The sequence below is a fragment of the Calonectris borealis genome, chromosome 2, assembly GCF_964195595.1.
Source record: "Calonectris borealis chromosome 2, bCalBor7.hap1.2, whole genome shotgun sequence".
NCBI lineage: Eukaryota > Metazoa > Chordata > Aves > Procellariiformes > Procellariidae > Calonectris > Calonectris borealis.
The window spans coordinates 29,855,613-29,874,636 of NC_134313.1; the positions used below are offsets into that span (position 1 = coordinate 29,855,613).

Sequence of the window (19,024 nt, forward strand, 5' to 3'; positions counted from 1 at the left end):
TTCCTTATGCTGAGAGGGAACCTCCCGTGTTTCAGTTGTGCCCGTTGCCCCTGTCACTGGGCACCGCTGAAGAGAGCCTGGCTCCATCTTCTCTACTCCCTCCCTTCAGATAGATGAGATCCCCCCTGAGCCTTCTCTTCCCTGGGCTGAACAGTCCCAGCTCTCTCAGTCTTTCCTCATAGTAGAAATGCGCCAATCCCTTAATCATCTTCATGGCCCTAGAAGTTTCATTTTTTTTTCTGAAGCAGTCATGACTTATCCAGCCAGATTACCCAACACAGCATCCTTGTCTCTGCAGAGCACTTCATATTTTCCTAGAAGCTATAGAAATTCTAGTGAGATGTAAGGACAGTGTCCCCTAACATACACTCTATGATTAAGTGTTTACATCTACTAGAACTGTTAGTTTTATTTATGGAAGTGTTTCCACTGGTCTGGGACCATGCCAGACTTCTCCAGAGATTTCTATTAGTGACTGGAGAAAATTTCCCTGAGCAACTAATGAATAAGGTCTACATTCTGCAGTCAGTTATAAATGTGCATACTGTTACAGGGAATGATCAAGGTACAAAGAGTTTCTTTCCAGGGCAAGGACTTGTGTCACAGTTGTTATAACACTAACCCACTCTCCGTACAGACACTCAGTAGAAGTAGTGAATGAACAATGTTAACTCCTGCCTTTGGTGCCTTTGGATACTACTTTGGATAGTAACTGATCTCTGTGCCAAGTGTATTTCAGAGTCTCTCAAGCACAGTATTACATGCAGATCCCACATCTGCCACTTACTGGTAGGTCCCCACCTGTCTGGGATCTGCAAATGTATCTGTCCTGGTGCTCCTGGCTGCTCTTTTACACCTTCCGCTCCTGCTGCTCTCAACTACATTGTTTTTTCCATGCACAAGTGTGGCAGTAAAGCAAGGGATTTAGAATATTTAAACTAAAGTTGAATTATAAATGAGAGGAAATCAGCAAACAGTTTTGAATATATTTTGCCTTTTTACTTTTGACACTCCTTGGACACAGAGTTTGGTTCAAGTCACTAACCAGGCAGAGCTTCTGGTCTTGGGCTGTAGCCTTGATTCTTGCAATGGAATTGCCTCTCACTGGGAACAGGAGCTCTCTTTTAAAATTATCTCAGTCCCCATACACTTGCATGGGGAAATTCCAGACTCTGTCCCCTCTCTCCTGACTTCATGTAGGAAGAGACATACAAGATCATGTATTGGTAAATCTGTATTTGTACTATCTGAGACTTATATAATATGAACGTTCAGTTTCACACCCATTTTGTAGCTGCAATGCAGAAAAAACTATAAGCATATACATACTAGAACAGTGGACATGCCTCAGCTAATTTTGAACTACCTAGCTGCAGCAACACTGAACTCAATGAGGCCTAATTTATCCTCTTCTTCGGCCCACTATAAGCTCAACTCTGCTACTTCTAGTACTGCATCTAAGTTTTTAATATAGTGCAGTCTGCAACCTAGACATCCCACAGACTTTTCTGAATTATTAAGTTCTTGTTACAAATTCTGTAATCCACAATAAAGATTACCATCATTAATGTGTCTAAGACTATGCCAATATGACAACTAAATTGTTTTTTGGGAGGTTGTCACAGTAATTCACAAGAAAAGAGGTTGGTCATTTTCTAGTTTAGGTCATTGGAGACCTAAATTTTGCAAGTTGGTATTTTGACTTTTTCTTTTTGGCATGTTCATAATGACAAACAAGATAGTTGCTTGGTCTGAAGATGATTCCTTCTAGTTAAGATCTTTTTCATCCTGTTATACAATTTCTAAGAAGTGGATTTGTTTGTGAGCTTCAAGCTATTCCAGACTAATGTATTGTGAACATGCATGCTTTTTTTTTAGCTGTTAAGGATTAGTTATCTCAAATTACAACTATAGGTAGCAAACCAATCATAACCATTAAGCTATTATATTACCTATCATAATTCTTATTCTCATTACGTAGACATTTCTGATAGATTAGGTTAGACTCTCCTGGACTATATGTTCTTATATGGGGTTTTTTGGGAAGTGTTTTTCTCACTAGATAGATACCATGCACAATGTACCCATTCTGTAAATTCACATCAGTGTCTTTTGTTAAAAGGAGAAAACATCACCATAAGGAACTGGTGGCATTAGAGATACGAGGTAGGAAAAACAGCAGAAGATTCCCTATAATGGTCCGTGTAAACATTTCTGTCTATCTCTGTCTATCTGGCTATCAAGCCTTCAATCTCTTTTCAAAATGACATCAGCACTTAAACTGCTAAATCCTGTGGCGATCAGTGTAAGTTAGATTCTTAAAGGTATGCTTTTTGAAAATATAAATTTCCTGAATTACTCAGACATTTTAAATCATTTCACTTATAGTGTCTTTGGTGGAAGTGTATTAAAAACCAGAAGTCAAAATATTTTGAAATTATGAAATCTCACAGTTTTACTCAGTACAGATAGGAATTTTGTTTGCATGATAAAATCTAAAAAAGGAACATGAATACATGAATAATAATGATATGCAGCTGCACTACTGAAGGTGTTTATGAAATTGTTTTGATCCGTGCTTTATTAGACTGTTTGATTTACTAAGCTTTCAGGTTCATAGAACACAATTTTACTGTAGCTTATACTACATACTGTTGTTCAGGAACATTAATAATTTGTTGATTAAGTTCTCTTCTATCATCTTAGAAATCAGTAAGCTCTCTGAAACTCTGAGTATCTTCATAATATTCTTGCTTAATCTCTAATGATGATATATGGGTTTTCTTTTTCTTAGTAACAGTTTGGTGTCAACACACTGTTTTTAAGAGCACTCTTTCTTCCCCAACTAGCAAAGATCTGAACGATTGAAGTCCATTGGTGTATTTAATACACTTTAAGTTAGCCCATGCTTTATCCTTTAGAGGGGACAAACATACAACCATGTCACAAAGTGCTATCTATTCCATAGCCAGATTATCCGTATAGCATAACATTAGTAACAGCTACAAACTAAAATGAAAAGATCTTTTCATCATGGCAGAAAACCTCCCAAACCTTAGACATCTAGTTAATGACATCCAAAATCTGGAAGGTGATACAGCTTGTGTGCTGAGCACTTACAGGTTTCATAGACTCCAGCAGAAGTGGCAGGCAAACTCCTAGCATCTCTACAGCTTTCATCACCAATGGATTCTGTTTATCTTTTTCCTTACAATTATGAAAAGAGAAGGTGGAATTATGGTGAAGGAATTTTTCTGGTGGAAAAAGTGTGTGTAAAGCATGGTTTTATAATTTTAAAATGTATAGATAAATGGGACATAAGCCTTGAATTTCAATTAGTGAGAAAAAATATTTTTAGGACAATTTTATTTCTGGTTGTTTGGGTTTTCTTTTTTCTTTTTTTTTTTTCCCCAAAATGAAGTGTTTGAGTGTCCATGTTCTTCTGAATTACTCCTAACACTGCAGCTGAACTCCAGTGTTTGTTAATAGGCTAACAATGGGACAATAGGCTAACATACAAATCTAGTGCAAGCAGATGCTTAGTAAAGATAGATTTTAGCTTCTAGTTCCCTGGAGATTAATGTGGACAATGAAATAAGATTAAACAGAAGAGGTTTCTTTAGCTTATTTAAAAAAGATTAGAAAGAGTTACTCACATAAGAGAGTTCAAATACATAAAAGGCTGCTGCAGAGGGGAAAGGAATAATCAGTTCCCCTCACCCGTAGCAGGTAAAATGAGAAGTTACAGACTTAAATTATAGTAAGGGAGATTCAACTCAGGGAAACATCACAGCAGTAGGATAGTAAAGCACTGTAATAGAGAGGGAAGTGGTGGAACCCATTGTCTTCCAACTGTGTTCTTCTGTGGTTACCATGAGAGGTTACCATGGCTTTCATTCTGCTGCAGGACAAGAAAGTCCTGCCCAAAAACCTCACTTGAAGTAGCAGTATTTTATCTTCCTAAACTGTATAAAGGAATGGGACACTGATTTTAGAGTCTGTGCAAAAGGTCTCTGTTGGCAACCCAGACATTACATGTTAGATGGATCTACTTCACTATTTCCTTGTTGATGAGTTTTTCAGGATAATAGATGGCTCGCCAACACTGCATTGTCATTGCTGAAGTACATTAAGGCAGAGAGATATCTAATTTCAGTAGAGTGGGACAGGGAAATTATTGTGGTCATAATTTGTGGTCATAATTTGTGGTCATAACTTCTTTGAGGGTGCCTCAAAAAAACAAGGTTGTGAGAAAATTGTTTTCCTTTGTTCTCCTGCTGTGTCTGCCTCATTCTGTTTCTTTTCCTCTTCAGTGTTTTACCCACCTATATATTCTGGACTTAATTTTAAAGTTAAGCTTCTCCTCCATAGTTCCCAGCATTTGGACTATGCACAATAGAATCTGAGGGGCATATTTCAGGTATCTGGCAGACTGAGCCAAGGTCCTTCAAAATTTATTAATAGAAAACTGAGGAATCTGAGGAATGCAACAGGAACCAGATTTGTTGTCTCTTATCTTGTTTCATGATCCTTTCTCACAAGACAGAATGCTAGTAACATTTAGTGTTACTACTGCTGGACTTCAAGATCCTTAGGGTGCATAGCAAGCTAGGAGGGTGCATAGCAAGCTCACTACCCTGGACTTCAGGAGAGCAGACTTCGGCCTCTTCAGGGATCTGCTTGGTAGAGTACCATGGGATAAAGCCTGGGAGGGAAGAGGGGCCCAAGAAAGCTGGTTAATATTCAGGGATCACCTCCTCCAAGCTCAGGAGTGATGCATTCCAACAAAGAGGAAGTCAGGCAAAAACACCAGGAGGCCTGCATGGATGAACAAGGAGCTCCTGGGCACACTCAAACACAAAAAGGAAGTCTACAGAGAGTGGAAACAAGGATAGCCTGGGAGGAATACAGAGAAATTGTCCGAGCAGCCAGGGATCAGATTAGGAAAGCTAAAGCCCTGATAGAATTCAATCTGGCCAGGGACGTCAAGGGCAACAAGAAAAGCTTCTATAGGTACGTCGGGGAGAAAAGGAAGATTAGGGAAAACGTGGGCCCTCTCCAGAATGAAACGGGAGACCTGGTTACCCAGGATACGGAGAAGGCTGAGGTACTCAATGACTTTTTTTGCCTCGGTTTTCACCGGCAAGTGCTCAAGCCTCACTGCCCAAGCCACAGAAGGCAAAGGCAAGGACTGGGAGAATGAAGAGCCGCCCACTGTAGGAGAAGATCACGTTCGAGACCATCTAAGAAACAGGAAGTGCACAAGTTCATGGGACCTGATGAGATGCATCCGTAGGTCCTGAGGGAGCTGGCGGACGAAGTTGCTAAGCCACTATCCATTATATTTGAGAAGTCGTGGCAGTCCGGTGAAGTTCCCACTGACTGGAAAAGGGGAAACATAACCCCCATTTTTAAAAAAGGAAAAAAGGAAGACCCGGGGAACTACGGGCTACTCAGTCTCACCTCTGTGCCTGAGAAGATCGTGGAACAGATCCTCTTGGAAGTTATGCTAAGGCACATGGAGGACAGGGAGGTGATTTGAGACAGCTAGCATGGCTTCACCAAGGGCAAGTCCTGTCTGACCAGCCTAGTGGCCTTCTATGATGGAGTGACTACGTCAGTGGACATGGGAAGGGCTACAGATGTCATCTATCTGGACCTCTGTAAGGCCTTTGACATGGTCCCCCACAACATCCTTCTCTCTAAACTGGAGAGGGATGGATTTGATGGGTGGACTGTCCAGTGGGTGAGGAATCAGTTGGATGGTCACATCCAGAGGGCAGTGGTCAACGGCTCAATGTCCAGATGGAGATCGGTGATGAGTCGTGTCCCACAGGGATACATATTGGGACCAATACTGTTTAATATCTTCATCAATGACATAGACAGTGGGATCGAGTGCACCCTCAGCAAGTTTGCAGACAACACCAAGCTGAGTGGTATGGTTGACACATCTGAGGGATGGGATGCCATCCGGAGGGACCTAGACAAGCTCGAGAAGTGGGCCTGTGTGAACCTCATGAGGTTCAACAAGGCCAAGTGCAAGGTCCTGCACCTGGGTCAGGGCAACCCCCAGTATCGATACAGGCTGGGGGATGAAGGGATTTGAGAGCAGCCTTGCTGAGAAGGACTTTGGGGTACTGGTGGATGAAAAGCTGGACATGAGCCAGCAATGTGCAGTCGCAGCCCAGAAAGCCAACCGTATCCTGGGCTGCATCGAAAGAAACATGGCCAGCAGGTTGAGGGAAGTGATTCTGCCCCTCTCCTCTGCTCTGGTGAGACCCCACCTGGAGTACTGCGTCCAGCTCTGGAACCCTCAGCACAAGAAAGACGTGGACCTGTTGGAGCGGGTCCAGAGGAGGGCCACAAAAATGATCAGAGGGATGGGACGTGTCTCCTATGAAGAAAGGCTGAGAGAGTTGGGGTTATTCAGCCTGGAGAAGAGAAGGCTCTGGGGAGATCTTATTGCAGCCTATCAGTACTTAAAGGGGGCTTATAAGAAAGATGGGGACAAACTTTTTAGCAGGGCCTGTTGCAACAGGACAAGGGGTAATGGTTTCAAACTAAAAGAGGGTAGATTCATACTAGATATAAGGAAAAAAATTTTTATGATGAGGGTGGTGAAACACTGGAACAGGTTGCCCAGAGAGGTGGTAGATGCCCCAACCCTGGAAACATTGAAGGTGAGGTTGGACGAGGCTTTGAGCAACCTGTTCTAGTTGAAGATGTCCCTGTTCATTGCAGGGGGGTTGGACTAGATGACCTTAAAGTTCCCTTCGAACCCAAATTATTCTATGTTTCTGTGATTCTATAAATGTTACTAGGTCTCAAACATTCCCCAGTTATTAGTCTTGGAGGTCAATTTGTGTAAATTTTCAAAAAAAGAAACTTGTTTTCAGAGTGTCATCTGACTTTCCGGTATGTTGGCTGTGTCTTCTAGTTGCTATTTTGAAGGCTGAGGGAAGACCCAAGTGGTCTACTTCCTTTGTTCAATGATAGGGAGTGACTATCAGGCATCCTGTATTTAACTTGTATTTAAGTCTTTTTAGAAGGGGAAAGGCTACACTGTCCTCTCCTGCTGGTTCTGAGCCACCTCTCTTTTCCTTTTCTGTGTCTGCAGTGGCACTCTGCTAGATTCCAGTTTGTCCTCTCTACTCCACTTGTCCCACGAGCAGTACTCCCCAAACTATTTTTTTCTGTCTCTCTCTTTATAGCTTTCCTAATTCAGATATCTGAAGATTTAGCTCCTGGTAAATTTGGTTACTTGTAACCCCATACCTCTTTCTCCTTCAGTTGTGCCACAATGATGGTTTTGAGTGGTGATAGGTGGCCTCACAAGCCTACCATGCAATTTTGTGTGCCCTTAGCACCTGAAACAGAGCTTCCTGAAAAGCCCTGCTCTGTGTCTGCATACTAAATTCGTGCTGAGAATGCAGCAAGAAGGTGGCATCATTTTAGACAACAGTGACATGCTGCTCAGAAATATTTTTCTTCCCTGACTGATCATTTGTTTTAGTATCACTGACTTGAGAAGATGAATCTCAAAATAATGCCATACTTATGTGGTTTAACCCAGTAGGCAGCCAAACACCACACAGCCACTTGCTCACTCCCCCCCAACCCCCCCACCCCGGTGGGATGGGGGGAAAAAAAAAGGTAAAATTCATACATTGAGATAAAGACAGTTTAATAGAACAGAAATGGAAGGGAAAATAATTATGATGATGATGATGATAATAATAATAATAATGATGACAGAATATACAAAATGAGTGATGTACAATGCAGTTGCTCACCACCCGCCAACTCATGCCCAAGAAGCAATCGCTACTTCTTGGATCACGCCTCCTATTTATATACTGAGCATGGTGTCATATAGTATGGAATATCCCATTGGCCAGTTGGGTTAGCTGTCCTGTCTATGCTCCCCCCCAGCTTCTTGTTAACCTGGCAGAGCATGGGAAGCTGAAAAGTCCTTGACTACCAGGGTACTTAGCAATGACTGAAAACATCAGTGTGTTATCAACGTTCTTCTCACACTAAATCCAAAACACAACACTAGGAAGAAATTTAACTCTGTCCCAGCTGAAACCAGGACAATACTCATGGTAAATATTAATTCAACGGGACTCTACATGCTACACTGAAATCAACCCACTCTGTGTAAAACTTATTTCTTACTTCTATGGTCTTGTTTCCGCATAGTGCATTGCTCTTGCCAACCTTCCAGCTCTAGCTGGCCTTTCAGAGCTATCTTCCAATAATGGAAGGAAAACCAGTATTCATGTGCAAAGTGACACATAAATTAAATTATTTGTGTGATGACCCAAATCTAGCACAAACCTAGTGTTCACAAGTCACCCTTGAAGCTGAAAAGTGCAAGAAGTCAGGAGTATGTAAAGTTAGATCTAGGTACTGATTGTAGCAATTCATTTATTCTAGAAACAAGAACACCTTCCTATCTATTAAACAAAATTTTGTTCTTATTCTAATGGCTCCTGTATATAGAGATAGTGTGAAGGTGAAAGAGGCTAGGCTGGGTCTTAATCCTGTCTGTACTGTATCTCCTTGTTGTGTGGAGCTCACAAACATTTTTGGGATTGTGTCTGAACCGCACTATGGGAAGGTAAACCTGTTTAAATTAGAAATATCTGAACTCATAACCTGAAGATTTCCCCTATCTTTAGTGCCAGTTTGATCTTTTATTTACACTGAGCCAATGTTCACCTATAATACACATTCAGTGTTAGTAAAGTGAACTATAGCAACGAGTTCATCCACCTTGAGGTTCTTCACTGGGTCCATAAAAGAGGAGTGCACCACCAACATGGTTTACCTGTTACGGAACTGAATTGGGTGGACTCTGCATGCTAAACTTAAGGCTGAAAATTGCAGACTACACAGTTTGGTGTTAGGCTGTGTATAAACAGTGTGTATAAACAGATAAAACCCCCAGAAATGTTGTATGAAGCAGACAGAGCCCAAAACACACTATAAGGGAAGAGTGGGTGGATAGCATTCATTAATGTAATGATTCAAAATCCGTGAACTGGGATGTGATATGTCTGAAAGACGTGGCTGAGCCAATTTTTTAATTTGTTTATCCATTCATTCATTTTTTTTAAAGAACAGAAGATCAGACTTATGGGGTCACAAGTACTTTGTTACTGGGGAGAGTGAAGCTGCAGCAATAAAATTTAACTGTGTCTTGTAGATTGGCAATGTATGTACCTTTCATTCTAGTGAGTATTTCCAGTCCTTAGATGAGAAGCTAAGACATTTTTAAAGATGTATCAGTGCTCTCATTGCCTTAAAACTCTTACACTGTGCTTTGTATAGGCTAGATTTTGAGAATGCTTAGAAACATTAAGATAACCGCAGCTACTTGTTTATGAAACATTGCCTCAAGAGGACGGCATGTTTCAGAGGGTTTTTCCAGGTGTTCTTAAGATATTGCCTTTAATCCATAAAGCTTTCAGTTACTTGGACCATGCCTTCTCCCTCTCACTTCTACACAATTAAGAGCATAAACAGTTGGCATTAAATCCATCTTGATTTAAAAAGGAAGATCCTCTTATCAGGGAGTTTCCTGTGAGTGAGGCAGACTCTGCTACTTCACTATCTCCTGGCCACCTGCTTTGCCTATAAGTAAGTCATTTTGATGTTCTTCTCGGAAAGCTGAATGTCTCCCCACCGTCTCTTTCATATTCTTTGAAAGATGATAACAATATAGTGTTTCTGTGTGAGAGCTATTATGGATTTACTATTGTAGTTGGTGAATATTATTATGTACCCTGTGGACAGTCAATTATATGTGGTATATTTTGTAGATTTTATATTTTGTCTGCTTTAAAAATTTCTTGAAATGCATAGAGCCTTGGTTAGGTGCTTAAGTTGTAACTTCAAATAAATAAATAATTAAATAAATAATTGAAGCAGGCAGTTTCAGATAATAAAGAGAGCTGGCTCCTGTGTAGAAAACACTGTAAGTCTTAAACCAGCAGAATCTTTAGTAAAGGAGATCAAATAAAAGTCCCAAAAAATTTCTTATCTGGGGAAAAAAAAAAAAAACAACACAAAAACCAAACTAACTATTTATGCTTGGTGAATTAGAAGCTTCATTATATATGGTACAAAACTAATTACTAGGGAGCATTTTATTTACCTCTAATTTCTATTTAATAGCCACTGCACTTGTCATTGCAGGTATGGTTACAAAAGTATGGCTACCTTCCACCAACTGATCCCCGAATGTCGGTGTTGCGCTCTGCAGAAACCATGCAATCAGCTATAGCTGCCATGCAGCAGTTCTATGGCATTAATATGACAGGAAAAGTGGACAGGAACACAATTGAGTAAGTAACCAGTACTGAACTGCTCTTGACTTTTCTGTTTCAAGAAGGGTAAAATAGAACTGGAAAAACTTTATAACACATGAAGCAGGGTGACCGGGATATCCAAATAGTGTTGCAGCTTCAGATGGGGAGTTAAAATGTTTCTCTCTCTCCTTGCCTTTTTTTTTTTTTTTCTTTTCATCTTCTGTAGTTCATGGTAACAGGTAGTCACCTGCCTAACTGCTGTCTGCCTTTGGGCATGTGATGGTAAAGAAAATGTTTCAGTGTTAACTAAAGAAAAGGCCAAAAGATTATCAATGTGGAAGTGGAGAAACTTATTCAAAATTAGCAAGAATTCATGAAATGTTTCACAGTGGAAAGGGTCTTTTCTTACTGGAAAATCTTTAGTGTAAATTTCCTTATCCCACTGAAAAAAATTTTAGCACACTCCACTGGTCCATTCATTTAATCGCTTCCAGTAACAAAAGACCAGGTGTGGTCATTATACATGCAGTAAAATTGGATTAGTTTTGCACGCCCTTTGCAATTCTGAAGTTGGCCAGCAGTGTCTGATTTTACTGACAGACTGAACACAGAGAAACTTTGTGAAACAGAGCTATTAAAAGACACTTCCAAACAACTCTAAACTATGCCAAATTTTAAAAGGTACACTTAGTACACATATTATTCTTACACATAGTAAGAATACGTATCTGGGATTAAGATTTGAAGTGCTTGTTGGACTCATTCCAGTTAAAATGCAATAAAGATTATCTTGTGATTTTAGAAAAAGTTACTTCGCTTGAAAAGCAAACAATAACAAAATATCCAACATTTACTTTATTGAAATATGTTTCTACTACTTCTCTAAAATGCTTTTTAGGGATGAAAAAAAAATCCTCCTTCATTTCCCATTTACCAGCTCCAACCCGATGTGTCATCTTTCATTATTCTTTTTTGGTAAAGTAGCTGACAAGAATGATTTTTCTATCATTTCTATCATTCTATCATTTTTCTATCATTCTATCATTTCTATAATTTCTATCATTCTATCATTCTATCAGTTTAGGGATGAGACTACCCAAAATGCTGGCAGGATTGGAAAAATCATTTGATTCCACTGGCACATGCATTATTGCATTGAAAAGCAATAAAGCAAAGCAGATTTAGGGCTGCCCTAAGGGGAGGTGAGTTGATCACACATCCCTCAGTTTAGGAATTTAAAGGACCTTAGAACATGGAGTGCAATAGCAGTAAACACCTTGTGAGAGAGCCATGCTCAAAAGTATGTTTATGATCCAATCTGCAGGGTGGAGAGACTAGGTTCTTTACACAGCTTCAGTGATTGATCCTTGAGGGGATAGTGCTGCTATACCAGCCACTAGTAGCCTTTTAAAGACCCATTAATGGCAGCTTTGTAAGAGGCAATATATTTCACTAAAAGGAAAATAATCTGTTCGGAGTTAGCAGTACAGAGAAGATAGAAAGTGGTAACCTGAGGAAAACTCTTAGTTTAGAGTATCAGCTAGTGAGTTGAAAAAAACCAAAGCAAACTAAAACTTTAATTGGAAAGGGAAGTGGTTTATGTTTGCTAAATTGGGCTTGTGGGCCAGTATGTCATCAAGGTTGTCTTCACTACTTCTGCTATGTAAAAGGCAAAGGAATCCATCTATGCAGCAGTCCAAAACATTAATTTTACAGTCTGGTGGATATTGAGTCTTCCAAAGCTTTTGATGCATGATTTTCTTCTCTACAGAAAGATATATTAAAGCATGGCAATTCTTAGGTACATATAGCTCATGCTGGATGAATTCGGAATTTACTTACACATTTGGAGTTGCATTTACTTGAGTCAAGTTGGGAATAGAACTGATTCTTAAAGACTTGTCACATTTGCATTAGTGCTGAGGAAAAAAATAAACTCATTAAACTAAACTGTGGCCTCAAGTTACCACCAATTAACACCACTGAATATTCTTGGGAGATATGACTATATAACAAAGGATAATTTTTTTTTTCAGTTGTTCATTAATGGCAGTATTTTGTAAATATTTTAAATAATTTTCCCTTTCATCTACACAGAAAGTATATATACTCTCTTTTGGCCAGAAATATGTGACAGTTTACCATTTGTTTCTCTGTGATTAGTATGTTATAATCACATACAATGCTGGCATTGCAAAATAAAGAGTACAGCAGGAACTTTGTAAAACCAATATATTCTCATCTTATGCGTGAGGATTTACCTGCTTCTCTAGCATGTCTTGAGAAGAGATTACGATGTACCTCTTCGTCTTCAGAAGGACAAACAACTAAAAGAAGTTATAGTAGTAACTTGATAGGAACCAGCTTTGGGGATATACAGAAATAATGTCCTGCAGCATCATCACCAAAAGTCTCCTGGGGGGAATTTGCTGCTCTGAAAAAAAGATAATCCTTTAATGAGTATTTTGGCATGCATAAATATGAACAGTGTTCATCTTCCCCCTACTACTCACCATTCCCTTAGTTTTGCTATATTTTTTAATTTGTTTCCCAAGTGGCTTGAAAAGTATGATGCGTGCTTATTGCTGGGGATGAGGAAGAGTGAGTGGTAGAAAGAGACATCATTATAATGGTGTAAAAATATGAAGGATGTTCTGAATACAAGTATCATGACAATGGCAAACTCAGTGAAAATACTGTCTGACATTTGCATGGGGTGCCATAGTATTTTCTGTTTCATTTAAATATTATCAAACAGAGTCAATGATTCATTAAAAAGGAGACTTCTGAAAATGGACCCACTGTTGGCATCCTGGGCTTTCATACCCCTAAACCAAACATACTAAGTAGAAGAAGACTAGTTGTTGTCTCTTCTTAAAATAGCTATATACGTTTATTTCCAAAACATGTTTTGCTGTTTAAAGGGGTACATTACAAACTTCTTGGTATACAGATAATATGGTTGTGTACAGGATGGTGACTAAATCTATGCAACAGTAACAAAGCATTCATTTTATTTTAATGCCATACTTTATAAATAAATGGCAAATTTTAATGCTCAGATGATCTTCTAACCAAGTTTACTTCAATGTTTGTAATTAAGATGTAATCATGTTTATGTATGATCTCTGCTGTTTATATATTATCAGTCACAGAGCAAGAGTGAACGGTAAATTTTGAGCTGTTGAAATTGACTCGGTGGTCTATTATATTAATAAATATTTTTGCACAAAAGCTATACATAAGGTTTTGTACTCTCAGCAAACATTCAATGAGAAGTCTTACAGACAAATCATCGTCAGTAACAGGGCTGAAATACAGTATCTTACATCACTCTCTGACTGCTTCCTATTACTTAGAGGAGTGTCAGTAAAGCTCTGTAATAGCAGAGTACTGTAGGGAAGAGTAAAGATGTTTAGAAAACATACTTATCTCTCCTCACAAGAAGTTTAAGGGTACCATTCAGCATTTTTCTTAAACAAATGTCTATAGTTTTCCAGCCACTAAGTCAAGTTGCACTAAGTCAAGTTGGACTCTTCCTTTTATTTTCCTTTTTTGCTATAACTTTGCCAAAAAAAAAAAAAACCAACCAAAAAACCACCACCACCACCAACAGCCTAAGCAGCAGTTTTGATTAGGAATAAATGAGCGGGGGCTTTTAACCATAGGTAGGTTTTTTTAATGTTTTGATTCTGCGTTAGATCAAAACTTTTTCCTGAAGGCTTAAGAAAGTGGGGAGAAAGAAAGAGATTCTTCTCTTAACCCCCAAAGAACAAAATATGGTTAGGCAACTAGCTTGAGTTATGAGAAGTTCAGTTTCATCTCTCTCTCCACGGGAAAAACATTACAGTTTTACTGCATATTTTTATTTTAATCTTTTCAGATTTTCTGTGAGTCTAAACTGTTTGAATTCTGACATATATAGCTCCTCAAGATTCAAACTAATGGAAGCGCTAAGAAAGGAATTTGATGTGATATAGACTACACATAGAGTGCATTAGTCACAATTAAGCCTCTTCATTGAGTACTGATAAAACATTAATTTTGAGGGGCTGCTGCATAAAAGATCTCTACAAGTTCAGAATCAGATGAAAGAGAGGCAAAGTCATTACCAGTATGCACCTTTTTAAAATGAAAAACAATTATTACAAAAAAAAATTAAGCTCTAACAAGCAATCAAGAACATGGAAGACCTTGGTCACATTATGTTAAAAGCTGCTATATTTGGAAGAAAATAAAAATGAATGTTTTATTTGTCAATTCCCCCCAGATGGGAGAGCATATTACACATAAGTATCCCCAAATGTCATGAGCATTAATGATTACTATTGACAGAAGTCTTCCTCCCAGTCAATGTGAGAATAATTACTGTTTTAAAAAAATTTTTTAACAAGTTTAAAAAAAAAAAGAAAATTTATGTGCCAGCAGTTGTTAACATTTTGCCTCATTTCTGTGCTAGAAAATACTGAACTCCAATACTAACCATGTAGTAATTTATTTGAAATTCTGACTGCTAAACTTAGCTCAGCTGAGATCCAGGCAATAGATTTGGTGATAGTCCAACTCTTCAGCTGCAGATTGCATCTTTCCTTAAATTTTACATGAAGATAATTTCCTGAAATCTAGTGAACCACTTGTGCAAAGGCTTCCGTTTGATTTACGTTGGGATTTGCATTGTGTGTGAACCACAGTCCCAGTTCTCATGTAAGAACAGTAAGAACATTAGTGGGCCAGACAGCATGACAACATGGAACATCTTCTGCCCATCCAAACCAATAAGGATACAAGCATAATATTCTTGATAGGTACATACCACTTCAAAATCAATGCAAGAACAAATTGTGACTGCTTGAATTTCATAACATGTTATTTTGGGCCATATATTGTTTTGCTAAAAATGGATTGTCAGTAGTTCTAGTAAGATAATACAATGTTGAATTTTGAATCCATGCTATCTACTGTTCTTGACTTTTTGTATTAATCTTAAGTGTAAAATATTTTATGCTAACATTATTTTCTGTAAGAGTATTGAACCTTTGACATAACTTGAGAGATTATTTCAATAACAGCTTTGAAGATTAATTTTTAAATTCACAGCTTGGAATATTTACACTTATCTGCCCCTGGCTTGCCAGTGAGCAAACCCTGCTATTAAAATAGGTCTCCATCAGTTAAGGTAAATAATTTAAACATTTTTTTTTGGGGGGAGGCCTAATTCAACTGATTTAAAGTCATTGTCCTTGAAACAACACAACTATAAGTTATATATTATATATTTTATACAAAACCCTGACATTTTTGCACAGTGTTTCTGACAAAATATAATAGGGGTTTTTTTTGCTTTATTCCTTGCTTCTTTCTTTTGATGTAGTGATATCACCTTAAGGTGAGAACACTGATCTTTTGTTATGTATATGTCTTTTTCTGCAATGTGTGTGTGCAGTTTCAACAGCATAATTTAAATATAACCTGTCATTAAAATGCATGGTAACTGCATGCTGATCTAACATGCACTGTGAAAAAGTATTACAACGTGTCTAAAAGTTTTCTGAGGTCTGAGCCAATTTTAATCTCATTTGCTGAAGTGTAAATATGATATCATTTTACTAAGAAGAATAGAACTACCCTTTGGTCTGTAACTAAGGTCTGCTTCCTTCCTTTTTTTTTTTTTTATTATTAGAACAAATTAAACTTTTCAATAATATTTCATCCCAGAAATTGCTAATGTCTTTTTTGTTGAACTGACACTTCTTTTAAAAAAACAGAGGAACCTGAAGTAAAGTTGCAGGTGTTTCAGCAAATACTGGTGGGGTAAAGTTTTATAGATTTTGCAGTATTGTCTTTGCAGACACTAGAGAAAGAAGATTGTCTTCCTTGCAAATACAAATAATAGTCAACTGTTTTATGTGCCACGCATATTTTGTAATTATTCTGACCAGAAATTAGAGTAAATCATTCTGTGTTTCTTATTTGAAAGAGGTAACAATGAACTCAGTGTCTTCAGGCAGTCAAATTCATAAGTTATGGCTTCCCCACTTGTACTACTCGATGGATGTGTCACTCATCAACGTTTTTGCAGGCAATTCTATAGTCTTTATCAGTGGAAGTGGGATGCAGTGTCATCTTGGTACTATCACTAAAATTTTCTATTTTCACACAGGCTGGTGAGCTTAACTCCTACTTATGCATTTAAACAATAGTTTGCTATATATCCATAGCTACAGCATATATGAAGTGTTATAAATCTGGCTGTACTTTTAAACCTCTTCACACAGATTTATGAAAATGTGCGTGGCTGATTTTGACTGGATTAGCCCATCTCTAAAAATTCATTCAGTATGCAGTATGGTTTGTCTTGTATTAGTAGGTGTAAAACTTACAATGCACGTCTCATTCCTTGAGTACAGAACTGAAAAATCAATTATTTCTTTAGATTGTGTCGTTTTTTGTACACACACACACACACACTGCTCCTTTGTACTGCAAATATTCCATGTTTTCTTCTGGACAAAACAAGATGGTTTTCTTCATTTTTGCATATATTGAATTAAGAATATCTACTGGAGAAGGTGAAAGATGCTTGGCAGTTGTTTTTTTGAGTTTTTGGTATCTGTGAATGTTTTAAAAGGAGTCTACGTTCTGAGATGACATTTCAAATGACTTTTCTATCATCCAGTCATACATACATAGAGCTACTATGTGTATATTTATTTATGAAACAATGCTTAAATGCCAGTTTAATGGTCAGAAATTCATTCATGTAAGCCTGAATATAGGGTATGACTACTCTTGGGGTAAATACCATGGGAAAACTATAGCTTTTACGTCAGTAATTATTTGGCATGATAGAAATAAAGTCAAATGAACTGGAAAAGTAACAGAGATTTGTCTGTTACTTATGCGGTGAATGTCTTTAATCTTACTGTCTTTCTGATGGTAAATTGTTTGACAGCTATTAAGTTAATATAAAATAATAACTTCAGCTGAGTTTTGTTCACTTTTACTAAAACTAAATAACCCTTACGCTACAAGTGAGAAACGGTTCAATGATACTGCTGTTGAACTCATGCTTTTGAATTAGATATCGTCTTAATTTTGACACATTTGGAATGCTGACAAATTTGAAGTTTTTGATATATTGGAAAACATTGAAATATTGAAGGCCACTGTAAAAATCGAGCACGTCTGTGGAAAACCTGGTGCTGCTGCAATGGTCAGTTTTGTTGTTTGTGATTTAGACCTTTTCAACTTGATTTTGTGCAGAGCATTAAATATTCTTAAGCAGAATTCTTGAGTTAAATATCTCCACTAGGACCTTACAGTTGCAATGAGATACTCTTCATTGTGTGGAAAGAGAGTAACACAGAAGAACTTAATAGTATCATAAAGTTAACAGTTTCAGTATCATGAATTAAAAAATTCTGGCAGTTGACTGGGCTCTTTGATTAGAAGAACTGGAGGCTTGTTTAAATACCTTGACAATGAGACAAAAGAGAAGGATCAAAGAATACAAAAAATAATTTAGGAACTAGTGATTTGATTAAAACTTTGTGTATATACTTTAACTTCACCTTCAACAAACAAGTTAGTAACACAAATCATAATTACCTTGAATGAATCAAAATAAATTATTGACTGTGAAAGACTTGTCCAGTTACGAAGTCTTTGTTCAGAGGTTGTAACAAAAGAAAACTAGGAAAAATAACAGCAAAGAAATTGATTTCTGAATGTCATGGGATGCAATGAAGTTTCACAAACTGTACATATGGTAACAAGATAACTGTTCCTTTTGTTAGTCATTGTTGCATGTAGACACAAAATTGATAATACTGTAACTTCAAAAAAGTATGATGTTTTTATTAGTTGGGTGCCATGGTTATGATTTTTCTTTCACGTTGCTTTAACTGTGTGGTGCTGTTTCTTACAGCTGGATGAAGAAACCTCGATGTGGTGTGCCTGACCAAACAAGAGGTAGCTCCAAATTTAACATTCGTCGGAAACGCTATGCATTAACAGGACAGAAATGGCAACACAAACATATCACTTACAGGTACCAAAGATTTGATATAGATATATAAATGTCACTAGTAGTGCTAACTTTTAATTTAAAGTAAATATCAATTTCTGAAATATTTTTCAACATTTTGAGAAGTGTATTATTAATATGTGATATAAAAATGCTGATTTGGATACCTCTTGGGTAAGTATGTACATACTACATAAGAACCAAATTATTTTCTTGGCATGCATTTAGTAACCGATAAATTCTCTGAAGCTTTCAGCATTGATTTAACACTCACTATGTCCTGAATCTTACCTGTCAATCCTCTTGGCAACTTCTCAGGGAACATTACTCTGAAACTAGGAGTGCTGTAATGAAACTCAGACCTCTAATTTAAGTATGTAAAATAGGTTATTGAAAGGAGTGAGTCTCTGCAAAATGTGGGTGCCTACAGTACAAATGCATTTGATTATAATTTGGTGAGTCACTGACCCAATCATTTCCTGCCTACATGATGATGGGCATAGGAGTATGTGCGGGGGTGTACATCTCTAGAACTCTTGAGTCTGGCATGTAGCTTACACAGTATGTTGCCTATTGTCAAAACTGGTCTTTGCAGGGGAAGTTAGATGCAAACTGTGTACTTGCTAGAGCTCTGTCAACCAAAGAAAGTGTCATGTATATGATATAAAATCCATAATTT

General features: G+C 37.7%; 1 protein-coding gene across 1 annotated transcript in view; it reads left to right on the forward strand.

The window, feature by feature from the left end:
• Nucleotides 1–19,024, forward strand: part of MMP16 (matrix metallopeptidase 16) — a 159,595-nt gene that overhangs the window by 58,000 nt on the left and 82,571 nt on the right. Inside the window, exons 2-3 of the mRNA XM_075141528.1 lie at nucleotides 10,207–10,355; nucleotides 18,247–18,369. Of these exons, the coding sequence (XP_074997629.1) occupies nucleotides 10,207–10,355; nucleotides 18,247–18,369 (272 nt within the window). The remainder of the gene's footprint in view (nucleotides 1–10,206; nucleotides 10,356–18,246; nucleotides 18,370–19,024) is intronic.